Genomic DNA, 14,912 nt, shown 5'->3' with positions numbered 1-14,912 from the left:
TCAAGCCTCAGCCTTGGCCGCACCCCTTAGAGGGCCGGCGCCCAACCCCCCTCTCTCCCCAAACCCTAGCGGTCTCTCTCCTCCACCATATCCCGCACGCTTAAGCGAAGCTCCGCCGGATTTCTCCACCACCACCGACACCACGCCGTCGTGCTGTCGGATTCAAGAGGAGCTACTATTTCCGCTGCCCGCTGGAATGGGGAGGTGGACGTCGTCTTCATCAACAACCGAACGTGTGACCGAGTACGGAGGTGCTGCCCGTTCGTGGCGCCGGAAGCGATCGTGATCAATATCTTCTACGCGCTTTTGCAAGCGGCAAGTGAACATCTACCGCAGCAACAAGAGCCTCATCTTGTAGGCTTTGGAATCTCTTCAAGGGTGAGACTCGATACCCCCTCGTTGCTACCGTCTTCTAGATTGCATCTTGGCTTGGATTGCGTGTTCGCGGTAGGAAATTTTTTTGTTTTCTATGCAACGTTATCCTACAGTTCAATCATTGTCCAATGCACTAGACAAACCAAAACGAGGCCTCATATATGTAGGATCACACGGCAAGCAAAGGGACTGTTCGTAAACTAAGTATAGTGTGCCACTAATATGGCACCCTTGACTAAGTTTGAGGGCATCACCTTGCCTTCCAGTTTGCCATTGTTCAATCATTGGTCAATGCACTAGACAAAAAAATGAGGCCTCATATATTGGATCACACGACATGCAAAGAGACTGTCCTCAAACTAAGTCTAGTGTGCAAGTAATATGGCACACACGACTAAGTTTGAGGGCAGCACCCTGCCTTCCGTTGTGCCATAGTTCAATTATTGGCCATTGAACAACTGAAGAAGTATAAACATGGAAAGCAAGGTAGCATAGGCCTCATACAATGAGCACATATGGAGGAGATGTTTGATCTGAACCAATGGCATGGTGATGTTCAGGCATGCCATAGGTTCTGATCAATCATCTCATCACACTATGATTACCGTTTACAATCATCGCCTAGTTCAATCAGAAACTACACAATCTACAACAAACTACCGCAACTCATTCCGCACAACAATCTCAACATGCTAAACCCCAACACAAAAAACCCTTCCCATCTTTGCATGCAAAGTAAGATCTGCCAGTTTTAGCAATCGAAAGCCCGATCTAGGAAGGATATACCACCTTGCAAACGTCAATCCGACCGCTATCCTAACGGAAACCCTAGCAGATCTAATGTGCATGTCGTCGGAAATGCCCGAGAATGCATGTTCTGCCAGAATGAGTACGAAGGTGAGAAGGAGAGGTCGTTAACGCCATTGTTCCGGCCGAGGACGAGCTCGAGGTCGCGGGCGAAGTTGAGATGCTGATGAAGACTGCGGAGCAGATTGCGCCCCATATCGCGGTGCTGCTCGCCGATGTCTCCTCCTCCGGTACCGGTGCTCCTCCGTGCGGCGGTGCGGCGGATTGGTCGGCAGGAGGGGAACCGCCGGGTGATGTGACAGTTTGGGGGAGGTCGCGAGTAAGAGGAAGGAGAGGGAGCGGTGAGCCTAATTATGGCGCGTTTTCCCGAAGGGACGCGTCGCTTCCGCCTCCCTTCTCCACGCGTGCAGGCTTATGGCCGCAACGCGCCTGGCCCTGGAGAAAGTACCGTTACGGGAGTTCCTCCAGGACCTGTCCCGTGGTGCTTTAAACCCGGTTCATGCAAGAACGCACTGGGCTGCAGACATCTAAACGAACCGAAATTTGTTGGGCCGATGCGAGCCAAGGTTCATGCAGGCTACCAAACGCGCCCTTAGCAGAGGGAAGATTTGCTGCTTTGGGATTAAGCAACGACGACACATGTTATGTGGAAAAATATTGGATCCACTAACGCGTCCTTTCCCTGCCAGTGGTCCATGCTTTACGTGGGACCCGTAGGTTAGCGACTCAAGGTCAGTAGATGCTACGTCAGGGATCCTCGTCCGCCAGAAGGGATCAGTTCGGAAAAGTCTGGGTATACAAGTGTCTCGAAGATTCGACGTGAAGTGAACCCGGAAATTGTTGAACCCTGTAACCCGGAGCGGGAGGTTGTCGTTGTCATCGTCCTTCTTCCTCACGAAGTGCTAATACATTGGAAATGTATCAGTGAACTTTGGTATATTTTTGTATAATATTCCATGATATGTGCATGATATTGAGGTTCCCTAGTAGTTTTACATTGATTTACGGGGATTTGCAACGAAGTCCCCTCTCGTTGGTTTTTAACATTGTAGGAAACACCTCTTTTGCGTATTTGGGAGATTTACGGACCTTAGTGACATCAAATGGACCCCAACTTTTGGCCACACCATTTCTTTTGGAAATACAACAATATGATAAGAAAAGAGGGGAGCTCGAGCTTCTTGGGCCAGGAGAAAGGGCACATGGCGGGGCATGCGCCATGGGGCCCATCTTGGGCCCTGGCACCTCTTTCGCCTCGGTTTCGATGCTCACGCCTTTGTCTTCACCTAAAAACACACACACATCTTTATACATATGATGCCATCTGCGAAGTCGTGAGAGAGAGGCGAAAAGCATGAAACAGATAGGTTTTGCGAACATAGAGAGGGAAAACTCCACTAGAGTCGCCCCCCCATTGGCTGCTCCTCCTCCATCAACATCACCATATCGCCTCCATGACGAAGATGTAATACTCCACCTCTATTCTATGGGTTTGTGGAAGCAGTGCGTATCATCTCTCCCAATCTTCACTAATTAGTATATATCTGATGTCTATCATGCTTGTGATCGTCTAAATAATGTTTTGATGGTAGATATTTTGTTATAAGATGAGTTATGAGATGCAATGTATTATTATTTTTTTGAACTTAACTACTGCAGGGGAGCCCCCCACAGCCTTTTATTACTCAACATCAAAAAATATGTACAAGAAGATAGAAAGAAAATATGTACACTACCTACCCACTAATTACAACAAGTTGTCAATCCATGATGACAAAATATCTACAGAGCTCTCCTTTACCCTATGTTTAAGAAGGGTAACATCTGAAATGAAACCAGATTTCCAACTCCTGAAAGTTGGTTGCATGTTTCTAAAGATCTTATTGTTCCTCTGTTTCCAAATATTCCAACATGCAAGAATTATAATCTCTGTAAAACAAGGGCCTTTGAATCTTCTCTTTGTCTCTTTTAACATCTCTGGTCCAGAACCATGTACCCAATTAACTTGCAAATATATCCATATTCTCACACTGAACATACACTCAAAAAATAAGTGTGACCAATCCTCCAGATTATGAGTATTGCATAAGACACAACTGTGATCTGAGGTAACATTCCAGTGTCTTCTTCTGAGCATATCCTTCGTATTAATACGATCATGCACAATTAACCAAGCGAAAAATTTGTGCTTTGAGGTGCACTTACTCTTCCAGATCCATTGAGATGGGAAATGAGAGTGAATATGTTGGAAGGTTAATCTGTATATTTGACTGGGAACAAAATCTCCATTTTTGTTACTGGTAATAATCCATTGATCCTTATTGTCCGAAGTGACAACACCCCTCAAAATGCTTTGTAACATTTTTAACTCCTCTGAAGCTTCAGTTGATAAAGGAAGATGAAAAGCTTGTGCAGGATCAGAGATCTGTAATGCCTCCCTTACCGATATAAGTTTATCCTTGACAAAAGAAAAAAGTCTTGGGAACCTTTCATCAAATATCATATCTTTCCAATTATCTGACCAAAACAAAATTGTATCTCCATTCCCCAATTTGCAATGTGTCAATTTCCTATAAATATCAATTAGCTTCATGATATTCCTCCACCAAAAGGAACCACAGGTAGTAACTGCATGTGGGACTTCTTGATAATAATATGAATTCCAAATTAGCTTGACCCAGGGGAGATCCACATTGTTATAAAATTTATGCAGCTGCTTCAACATAAGACATTTATTCTGAACCTTGAGGTTAATGATACCCAAGCCACCCTTATTTTTTGGTTTGCAAATCATCTCCCAAGAAGCTAGAGAGTGTGCTTTATCATCATCTTTTTTCTTTCTCCATAGGCAATTCCTTCTAGCTTTATCAATGATCTCAATAGCCCCATCTGGTATAACTAGTGTACTAAGATAATGAATAGGCATTGATGACAAAACAGAGTTGACCAGAATTAGCCTGTCACCATATGATAAGAAAGAGGCTGATGCAGTAAGTCTCCTTTCAATTCTATCAGTTAATGGAGATAGATCTCTTATGGTTGGCTTGGTTGTGCCCATAGGAATGCCAAGATATGGGAAGGGCATTGATGCAATAGAACACTGTATTTGTGATGACAGTACCTCAGCTTCAGCTTGTGATATATTGATAGGTATGAGTGATGATTTGTGATAATTGACTTTGAGTCCAGTAAAGTTTGAATATTCCTGTAGTAACTCTTTCAAGACTTGCAACTGACCTGCTTCAGCTGGCAACATGATGATAGTGTCATCTGCATATTGCACTATAGGGTAATCATTACTACCTCTATTTGGAATTGGAGCCTTTAGTCTTCCTTCTCTGAAAGCATAATTAACATAACTCTGCAACAGATCACCACCAAGAACATACAACAAAGGGGAGAGAGGATCTCCCTGTCTGACACCTCTTCTGCATAAGAAAGTTTTCCCAGGAACACCATTCAGGAGGATTGCAGAGGAACCAGAAGTCAGGATTTCTTTGACCCATTGAATGAAAATTGAATCAAACCCTTTAAGTTCCAGTATTTTGATGATAGCCTTATGCTCAATTGTATCAAAAGCTTTTTCAAAGTCCAATTTAAGCAAAATCACTTTCCTCTTAGATTTATGACATTGATGCAAATATTCAAAAGTCCAAGCCAGACAGTCTTGAATGGTTCTTCCTCTTATAAATCCATATTGATTTTCATGGATGCAATTTTTGATTTGCAACTGTAACCTATTGGCAGCTAATTTTGTCAAAAATTTCAGACATGTATTTGTTAAAGAAATCGGTCTGAAATCATTCACTGTCTCTGGAGACAAATTCTTTGGAATCAAGGTTATGAAAGAGCTATTAATACTCTCCAAGGGGGCTTGTCCTTTGTGAAAATCTCTACATAGATTAATGAAATCATCCTTGATTATATGCCAGCATTTCTTGACAAACATTCCATTAAAACCATCAGGCCCTGGAGCTCTATCAGTTTTCAAATGTTTCAGAACTCCCTCAATTTCTTCTATGGTGAACTCCTTAGACAAAGTACTCAGGCCTTCCACTGGAGTAATCAAATGTGATATATTAGCTTGTGTTGCAGTTTCATTAGTAACTCCCATTCTGTTTCTATAACAAGTCCACAGTGCATTTGCTTTTTGATTATGCTCCACCATAGGGTTTCCTTGCTCATCTTTAATTACAGATATAACATTATGCCTATATCTTTCAGTGGCCTTTGCATGAAAAAACTTGGTATTTTCCCCTCCTAATTTAATCCATCTGACTGTACATCTATTCTTCCAATAACTTGATTGTATACTGAGGAGTTTCTTCAGATGTGTTTTGACAATATTCCTAAAATTGAATTCAGCTCTATTCAGATCTCTGGAATCTTCCAAATTGTCAAAGAATAAGATCACTTTATTACATTGATCAATAAGCATCTTCAGGTGAGACAGACCTTTCCCCCATTTTTTCAGAGCATATCTAAGATTTTTAAATTTTGCAGTTAGCACTGAGGCCACACCCTTCTTGTGAACTGGCAGATTCCAAGCATTAGCAACTACCTCCATGAAACCTGGCTGCTCTAACCAAATATTTTCAAATCTAAAAATCTTTGCCTTTGGTATAGAGGTAGAAATAGATACCACACAAGGAGTATGATCAGAGGCAGATTTTGCTAGTGGAAAGACCATTGTATTAGGGAATCTCAAGGTCCACTCACAAGTTGTAAAAAACCAATCTATTTGCTCTAACAGAGGATTAGCTTGCATATTTGACCATGTGAATCTTCTCCCTTTTAGAGGCAACTCCAATAAACCCAGATGACTAATAATATTATTGAAGAGAAAGATGTCTGCCATGTCTGCCCCAGGTTTGTTCCTATTGTCCACAGACCTCATGAAATTAAAGTCTCCAAGAAGTAACCAATTATCATGTACAGGGATATCCAAATCAAATAGCCATTGAACAAATTCATCCCTCATAACTCCTCTACAAGGTCCATAAACAGTAACCAGGTTCCAAATTTCAGCAGTATGAGCAGAAGCAAATTGTATTCTGATAGCAGAATGAGTTGTTTCCATTAATGTACCCATGAAAACCTTACTGTTCCAAAGAACAATAATACCCCCAGAAGCACCATTGGAAGGCACATACACAAATCTATCAAAACGTTTAGGGCAAAAAGTTCTGATGAAAGAGTGCTCAAAATTTTCACATTTGGTTTCTTGCAAACATATAATAGCACAATTACTCTCATCAATCTTGTTGTATACTGCTAGTCTCTTGTCTTTATCATTTAGACCTCTAACATTCCAACAAAGCACATTCCAATCCACTTTCAAATTTGAGTAACTATTCATTGAAAACCAAACTGATAATGTATTATTATTGTGGTTGATGTAAAAAATGCATACTAAGTGAAAGAGTTCTTGGAGCGAACTACGTGAAAGAGCTTAGCTTAGGTATATGGGCATTTGTACATGTCCTTGGTAACCGCATAGAAATGATAACAACTTCACACATTTGTTTGAAAGTATTCAACGAAAACCACATTACGGTGAAAACTTTGTGAAAGCCATACGTAGGAGTTCCAAAAAAAACTGTCAAAAAATGCATCATGTTGGGACGATGATGTTACAGAAACATTCAAATTTGCAAGTTCAAACTCATATTAATTTTTATAGTTATGTAGAAGACAAACTTAGCAATGAATAACACTTCCACGTGCACCAATATAAGTCGTTTGAGTTTACTAAAACTTCTTATATCAATGAACGGAAGGAGTAGCATTTACCGTCTGGTACTACCCATTGCTTAATTTGGTATTTCACGACATCTAAATAATTTTAGTTTAAACCACGAACTTATACATGTCCAGGAAACTTCACCTTCCCGACATGATTTCCATCGAAGTATGATTTTCGTAGGATATTTTTCTATTATCCTCATAGTTGAATTGGGTTCATTCATTTGGATACCAAATCCTATGCTATTGGTATCGTTTCAATTTACTCTATTACCTCTCATCCATATTAGCGTTCACATGTTTAATGAATCTACGCAGATTTACTAAACATTTTTGGCTAAATCTGAGATAATTATTTTGGATCGAAGGAAGAATGCGATTTAAATGGTTTTTTGTGCAATTTGGAACTGAACATGAATCTGGCGCATGATAACATACTGAACCAACAAACACGACACGGATGCTAAACAAGGAACATCAAAGCAAAATATAAAGGGCAAAAATAGGAAGCGAATGTTTACAGAGGTGGCTTAGCAGAGAAGGGAAGATTTCCTGCTTTGGGATTATATAAGAAACGACACATGTCATGTGGAAAAGATTGGATCCACTAACGTGCCTATCCTGACTTTCACTGACAGTGGTCTCCACGTCAAGTGGAACCCACGGGTCAGGGACTCAAGGTCAAGTGCTGGTACGTGAGCGGGTCCTTGTTCGCCTGAAGGGATCGGTTCGGAAAAGTCAGGGTATACAAGTGTCCAGAAGATTCGAGGCGAACTGAACCCGGAAACTGTTGAACCCTGTAACCCGGAGCGAACCCCATCTCCCCCTCCGACTCCTCCTCCTTTCTTGCTTCTCCTCTCCGCCGCCGTCTCCCCTCCCACACGGATTCGATTCCTAAACCCCACCTCTATAAGGATCCCACCGCCGAACCCAAGCCAAGAACCAAACCAATCCGCCGCAGCGACGCCAAGCCAAGATCTGAACCAACCCGCCGCGACGCGATGATCCTCCGCATCCGCAGCCGCGACGGCACCGACCGCATCACGGTGCCCACCGCCGCCACGGTCGCCGACCTGCAGCGCCTCATCGCCGCGACCGCCACCGTGCCCGTGCCGCTGCAGCGCCTCTCCCTCGACCCCGCCCTGCTCCTCCCCGCCGGCCAGGCCGCCCCGCTGGATCCGTCCGCCCCGCTCGCCTCCCTCCCGCTCGCCAACGGCTCCTTCGTGTACCTCTCCTACCCGCCCGCCGCCCGCTCCGCCCAGCCGCCGCCGCCCCGCGCCCTCGCGCCCGCCGGCTCCTTCGGGAAGAAGATGACCATGGACGACCTCATCGCGCGCCAGATCCGCGTCACGCGCCAGGAGTCCCCGCTCTGCTCGCAGGCCTCCTTCGACCGCGACGCCGCCAACGCCTTCCAGCTCTACGTCGCCGAGTCGCTCGCCTTCGCCGTCAAGCGCGCCGGGTTCCTCTACGGCCGCGTCGACGCCGACACCAAGGACGTCCTCGTCGACTTCATCTACGAGCCGCCGCAGCACGGCTCCGAGGACGTGCTCCAGCTCATGCGAGACACCAACGAGGAGGCCCGCGTGGACGCCATCGCCGACGGGCTCGGGATGCGGCGGGTGGGGCTGGTGTTCACGCAGGCGGTCGGGAGGAAGGCCAGCGAGACGGGCGAGTACACCATGTCCAGCCGCGAGGTGGTGCAGGCCGCGCAGCTGCAGGCGGAGGGCGGGATCCCGGAGTGGGTCACCGCCGTCGTCAAGCTCGAGGTCGGGGACGACGGCTCCGGGGACGTGCACTTCGAGGCCTTCCAGATGAGCGAGGTCTGCGTCAAGCTCTTCAAGGACGGCGTGCTGGAGACGGAGATTGGGGACTCGGACGACCCACGCCTCTCCAAGATGCGCAAGGAGGTGATCGCCGGAGGCAAGGACACCATGGAGGTGGACAATGACTTCTTCCTCGTGCCCGTCAAGATCTCTGATCACCAGGGTCCGCTCTCCACGGGGTTCCCCATCGAGAACCGTGGACTTCCTTTGGCAACCAAGCTCAGGGCTCACCTAGACCGCGCCAAGCATCTGCCGTTTGTCAAGCGGATCTCGGATTTCCACCTGCTTCTCCAGGCCACTGCTATGCTGGATGTCAAAGCGGATGTTCCTGCTCTAGCTGCGTGCGTCAGGCTGCAAGCCGAGGTGCCCGAGGGCTACCAGCTGCTCATCGAGTACTTGGCTGGTCAAACATAATGTAATCTGCTCGCCACAAACAAGACGCACTGTGCCATTTAGTTTGCTATATCATGTCGTGTGTATACTATTTGGTTTACTTACATGAACTAGTGTTTCCCTTTTCAATTCACTTGCAGTTTTTTTCTTTTTCTAACAGACTCAGTCTAAATATATTTACATCCATAATGATCTTTAGCAAAATTCTGTTAGTGGTATCTAATTCCATTATGCTCTTTAGCCAGATGGTGGGCTGCAAATTGGTCTACTGTTAGCTTCATTTATGTACATGTCAAAAAAAGGTTCATTTATATATTTCTTTTTTGTCCAAGTCACAGCTAGCAAACTTTCTAAGTTTATTACATGAATATACATGCAATAAAACAATGAACACGAAGATTGACGTATTCTTTCTGTAATGTTGAACTAAATTTCCCTGTTGCATGCCTATTCACATATGTAAGAATTGTGTAATGATAGTTTTAGTTCGTGGCAGTGCAGTTTTTCCACAAGATAAGATACATAAAAGTTGGAAGTTGAAGACAACTACATTAAAAACTACTTTGAACCAACTGAAATGTGAAATAGGTTTCTCAACAGGTACATTTGAAGGCTTAAAGCCAGTTTTATTTCTTTAATTCAGTATTTATTATCTCTGCTAAAAGCAACAAAACATAATGATGAATTTGTTTGAAATTTAAGAATAATTGTTCCTCTTACTCCCATTAGGAGAGTCCTACTGAGAGTGCCTCCATTTATGCCTGGGAAAACTAATGTATTGTGTTAATTTCAGTTTTCAAACTAAATTTGTTTTCAGATAATCTAAATCCGAATAGTCACCTTTGTGTTACGATTTATTAGCAGATTGTGTTTTTATTTCCTTGGTATGGTGTGGAACCAGCTTACAATCCTGGGCAACTTGTTTCTCTGACCAGCTAATGGTCTGAGTATGCATCTTATTTATTTGTACACTAATCATCAGTATATACTGTTCCCCAATATTCTTTAAATTTGACAGTAGGCTTGGTTTTCTTTATCTTCTACCAATGTTATGTAAAAAACAAGTTGTTTTTTCTTTTCTTCAAATTACAGTTGTGAGTTTACATATCTGTTGATTCATCCCTTGTATCTATTTCTCTTTCCTTGGAATGGCATTGGTTGGCTTCTTTTGCTTCAAGAAACAGGCATTGGTGATGAACATGTCGCAGTTGATCTTTTGCACCATACATAGGATGATATTCTGGTCACTTACGCAGTTATGCTGTTGTGATGAACTGGTTGATCAGGTAAGCTCCTTCTGTATGTATACTGAGATATCTGAACAAAATGTATTGCTTTCCTTTTTACTGCCATTTCTCAAGCACCATTTTCCAAGAGAGGATTGTAAGATGTTCTCTACAACTCTGGCCACCTTCTTGCTTTGACGGCAGGCTGTATCTTGGATGTTTTCTCTATCCCTTGCTTTCTCTTCTCTTCCTCATGCCTTTAACCACCTACCTTTCCTTTTATTTGTTGATGTTCTATCCTCTCTATTAAATGTGCACTTTCGATTTGGAAATGCATTTCTGATCTCAGGTGCATATGCTCTCTTTATCTGAAAATAAATTTCGAATTGTTAAAAAATCCAGAGATTTTTTTTGGCATGTACATGTACACATTCTATGTGCATGTGCGCATGCAAAGTTTCGCTAAAAATCGACATTTTGTGTGCCCTGTGTAAAAAAAACAAAATATATCTCGAGAAATGCCTTATTTTAGCACCAAAATTTGTCTTTTTACACGGGCTGCACAAAAAATCCAGTTTTGCTGAAACAACTTTGTTACCATGTAGGATGTGGAGATATGACATTGCCAAATATGTTTAAAGTGCATTTCAAAAAAGGGAAGCATATGCACATGAGAGCAAAAACACCACGTCTCTTTCGATTGCCTTCCAGGTCAATGTAATTGCCTTGCTTTCAGTTTACCACCTCCTTAGTACTCTCCCAGTTCCTTCTGGTAATGCAGATTCTTTTCCTTGCTCCTCTGAAGACCCATGACTCAGGACCCCTTTTGTGCATATGTGGTGGTGCATCCTCTTTCATGTTCATCATGCATGTTATATTTGTTTTATATTACTACTTTATCTTGTTGAATGCAGTTATTGCAGTTTTATTTGATGATTATTCTGGTGTTAGGCAGTTCACTGAAGTATTTTCTCAGCGTATCTCTGTCTATTTAGTTTGTACATGTAATTTGCTCTTATCCACCAACTGTATAACATGATGTGGTTGGTCCAAACTATATGTACCTATATGCTTTGTGGGCACTATATTTCTCCACTTTTGTTCACTTTAGATGTTTAACAGATAACTGAACACAGGATCAAAATGGCATGACTATTCAACTTGAAATACTGGTATAGCCACAAATAACAATTTTTCTAACATGTTAATATTATCTTTAAAATTAGTGTTCAAAGTATCGTTTTTGATGCTGTGGAGAGAAAAAATGGCATCAATTTGAGGCTGCAGGAAGCGTGTCTCTTAATAAGATGATGCATGATCCCTTAGTTGAGGCATATAACTACATGAGTTTTAATGAAATTTGATTTGTTAGTGACTAGCTATCTCGTACATTCCTAAAAAGTATGTCTATAAGGTAGAAACCAGATTGCCAATTATGACAAGGAATATTTCAATTGGTTTGATAAACTTAGCATGTTCAGTATTTTCTCTAATGGAGTTTTTTTACCACTAACCTGTTACTCCCACCGTACCATAATTCTTGTCTCGGATGCTAACGATAAGAGTTGAAGGTGTAGCAGTAAATTTTGTAAATTAACTGTTCTCCAGTAGCTGTTCTCTGCTTCTAATGTTGGTTTTGAACAATAATGCTGAGACGATTCAGTTTTGGAGCTTTTGGCACAATTCCCACAAATAGCAGTGAAGTTAATGTTAACTGTTTGAGTCATGACAATTTGCTTCATAATGTACAAATTGTTGAATTTTACATGAATGAATTTTACAAATTGATCTGGCTGGTGAATTTGGTTGCTCTGCAGTTATTTAAGATTACATTCTGTGGCTGAGATGAAGAAATGGGTTGTGTGAGTTCATCCTCCATCCGGAAATTGGCAGCCTGTACTGGTCAATTGCGAAGTTTGGCTTGTAGGAATCAATTGCTTACTTTGCTAACTTACCGTGTGTTATCTAATTTCTGTTGAAGTCCTGGCATGAAAGGCGGTCATTGACTTGCTTGGATTAATGATTTGTATTGACCCTGCCATCTTGCATTCGTTTGCTCCTTGCAAGCAAGTACATTGAAGCAGGATAGTCTCATGGTGTTCCCTTATCTATTTTGCACATGTGTGATGTGTCGTTCGTGTGTTTTGTATTTTTCATATTAGGTAAGAATTTTCATTTTTAACCAATTGCAGAGATATCATTGGTGTTGAACTTGTATCATGAGCACAGAGGTTCCTGAATCCGAGACATCCCGTGTTTGTTGCCACTTACCAGAATGCCCAGGATGTGAGTTGTGTTGAATTATTCACCAGATATTAATAGCAGCATAGTTTACAATCATAGATGAAAATGAAGTCTATCGAAGGCATGCTAGGTGATATAATCGGCAGCTGTAGAGGCATCTGGTGGCACTCTGCGACGACTGCATAAATCAGGGTAGCTGCTACGACTTGAAGGCCATCAGACTCCACCACCAGCTTGTTGCATCCCAGATGACTGGCCCAGCCATACTATATACCAGCCGCCAGCAGAAGGCACTTGCTGTATGGACCAAGTTTCCACTGCGAGGAGGAGGTCCATGTTAATCGAGTGCCCTGATCTTCACATACCATGGCAATGGCTTCAACCACCGACACATTTTTTTTGCTTGTCTTCAGTGTTCCAGCTCTTACAAAGGTCACATTTGTTTTGCTTGTCTTAAGTGTTCCAGCTCTTACAAAGGTCGCGATTGCCTTTGTACCAATATGGTTGTTCGTTCCGGAGACTTGAGAGCTAGTTCGCTCGACAGAGCTACCAGGAGGTGACCGTGACAATCTCAGGGAGAGGTAGCTCGCCCGCCAGCGACCCCGGCACTGCCTGGTGAGCGGCGATATAACAGGTGCTCCAACGTGTCTGAACCAGAACGATCTTCACAGGCCTTCCGGACTTCCTCCTTCAGGCCAAGAAACTTGCAGACCTCCTTGGCAGCAAGTAGACAGTGTATCATGCTCTATATCATCCGTACTTGAGCGCAAATGGGGCAGTGAGCCTGCGTAGAGGCAGTGTACGTCTATTGGATAGCACACCAAGGCACGGTAGTGTCCCATGTAGAATTTTGAAAACAAAAGTCTTTAGGTACAACCCGAGGTTTCAAAACTGTGTGCCGTGGTGAGTTGATTTTAACACTTCCACGGCCATCCTGCCGACTATACTGATGATCCCATTCTCATGGTTGGATTTGTTTTCTTTGTTCCTCATGAATGCGTAAAGTTTCTTGCTGTAAGCAGAATCAAATGTGCGACAAGAACTGAAAGAAATGGCACAGAATGATCAAGTTCTGACAAGGTAGAACGGCACAAAAATTGAAGGATTCAGATGAAGGTGATCCTGAGAATAGAGTATAATTTAGGGACTAGAGAAAAGCTATAACTACACCAACATATGCGTGGATAGAAAGATGTCAATCTGGATGCCGTAGCAATTACATTCTTCAGCTATCAATGTACTAGATGTTTCTTGGAGAATTTTATTCCCTGATTTTGAGTAGTAACAGTTCAAAGGTCAGTATATGTACTTATAGCTACCCCAGATGATCTTGTCGCCATGAGTAGGCTAGGCTATGGACTTCCGACCGGAGGGCCCGGCATGGGTTACAGGATCATCCAGACCCCTGCGCCACTTGCCTGCAGGAGGAAGATAATGTGGACCATATCCTTACGCAGTGTCCATATGCCAAGATGGTCTGGTTTGGCTGCTTGAGAAGGGTCGGTTCACAGCTTCAAGAACCGCAGGACAATACAAACCTGGAGAGGTGGTGGACGGAGGCGAGCAAGAGGCTGCGGAAGGAGGACAGAAGAGGGTTTGACACTTTCGTTTTCGTCTTCTTGATTGCCTGGACGCTCTGGAAGCAAAGGAACGCCCGTGTATTCAGGAACTTTGAGAGTCAGCTGTCCACGGAGCAGATTATTGATAGGATCCTAGAGGAGTTCAGTCTCTGGTGGGCTGCGAGAGGAGTGGAGCGGAGAGTCATGTTGCGAGAGTAGGCCTTTAGTTTTTGTCCGTGGTGTGCGTGGGTTGGCCAAGGGCAGATGTTCGCATCCCCCTTTCGGTCTCTTGTATTTTATGTTGCTCCCTTCTATAAAAATATGGCACGACTTTCGCGTGCCCGCGATTTTTTTTTTTTTTTTTTTTTTTGCATATTCATGTCTTAACTCAACCATGAAAGGTAGAGAACAAGTTATGTAGGAGAGGTTATGCAAAGGCATAGCAGAGGGATCAGTTTCTAATGAAAACACTTACCAGGCCTCTAATCGTCTGTCCTGGTAATTAAAACCACGCAGAATGTTTCAAATTCTATTCTTAACTACTGGCCTGGTAAGGAAGCCTGGCGTGTGGAATTGCATGCTCCGCCCAGTTCAATTTGGCTAATCTGGCATCGTAATTAAAACCATGCAGAATGTTTCAAATTCTATTCTTAACTACTGACACTAGCTGCAATACTTGTAAAATGAAACTTCAAGATAGTAAAGGAACCCGCAGTTTAGTTGCAACAAAATGAACAGTT

At 43.2% G+C, this 14,912-nt stretch overlaps 1 protein-coding gene across 1 annotated transcript; it reads left to right on the top strand.

Annotated features, from left to right (window-relative positions):
• Positions 1-7,736: 7,736 nt before the first annotated feature.
• On the top strand, positions 7,737-9,272 carry LOC124665272 (NPL4-like protein). Its single transcript, XM_047202693.1, has one exon. It carries the CDS (start codon positions 7,929-7,931, stop codon positions 9,162-9,164), a length of 1,236 nt encoding a protein of 411 aa, XP_047058649.1. The 5' UTR covers positions 7,737-7,928; the 3' UTR covers positions 9,165-9,272.
• Positions 9,273-14,912: the final 5,640 nt, after the last annotated feature.

This window comes from Lolium rigidum, chromosome 6 (genome assembly GCF_022539505.1).
Source record: "Lolium rigidum isolate FL_2022 chromosome 6, APGP_CSIRO_Lrig_0.1, whole genome shotgun sequence".
In the NCBI taxonomy this organism is placed as follows: Eukaryota; Viridiplantae; Streptophyta; class Magnoliopsida; order Poales; family Poaceae; genus Lolium; species Lolium rigidum.
The sequence above is the reverse complement of the archived record's forward strand: the minus strand, read 5'-3'. Positions and strand labels throughout refer to the sequence as shown.

Bases quoted from the DNA above. Each gene is read 5' to 3' on its own strand.
- LOC124665272 (XM_047202693.1), top strand. From the start codon at position 7,929: ATGATCCTCCGCATCCGCAGCCGCGACGGCACCGACCGCATCACGGTG.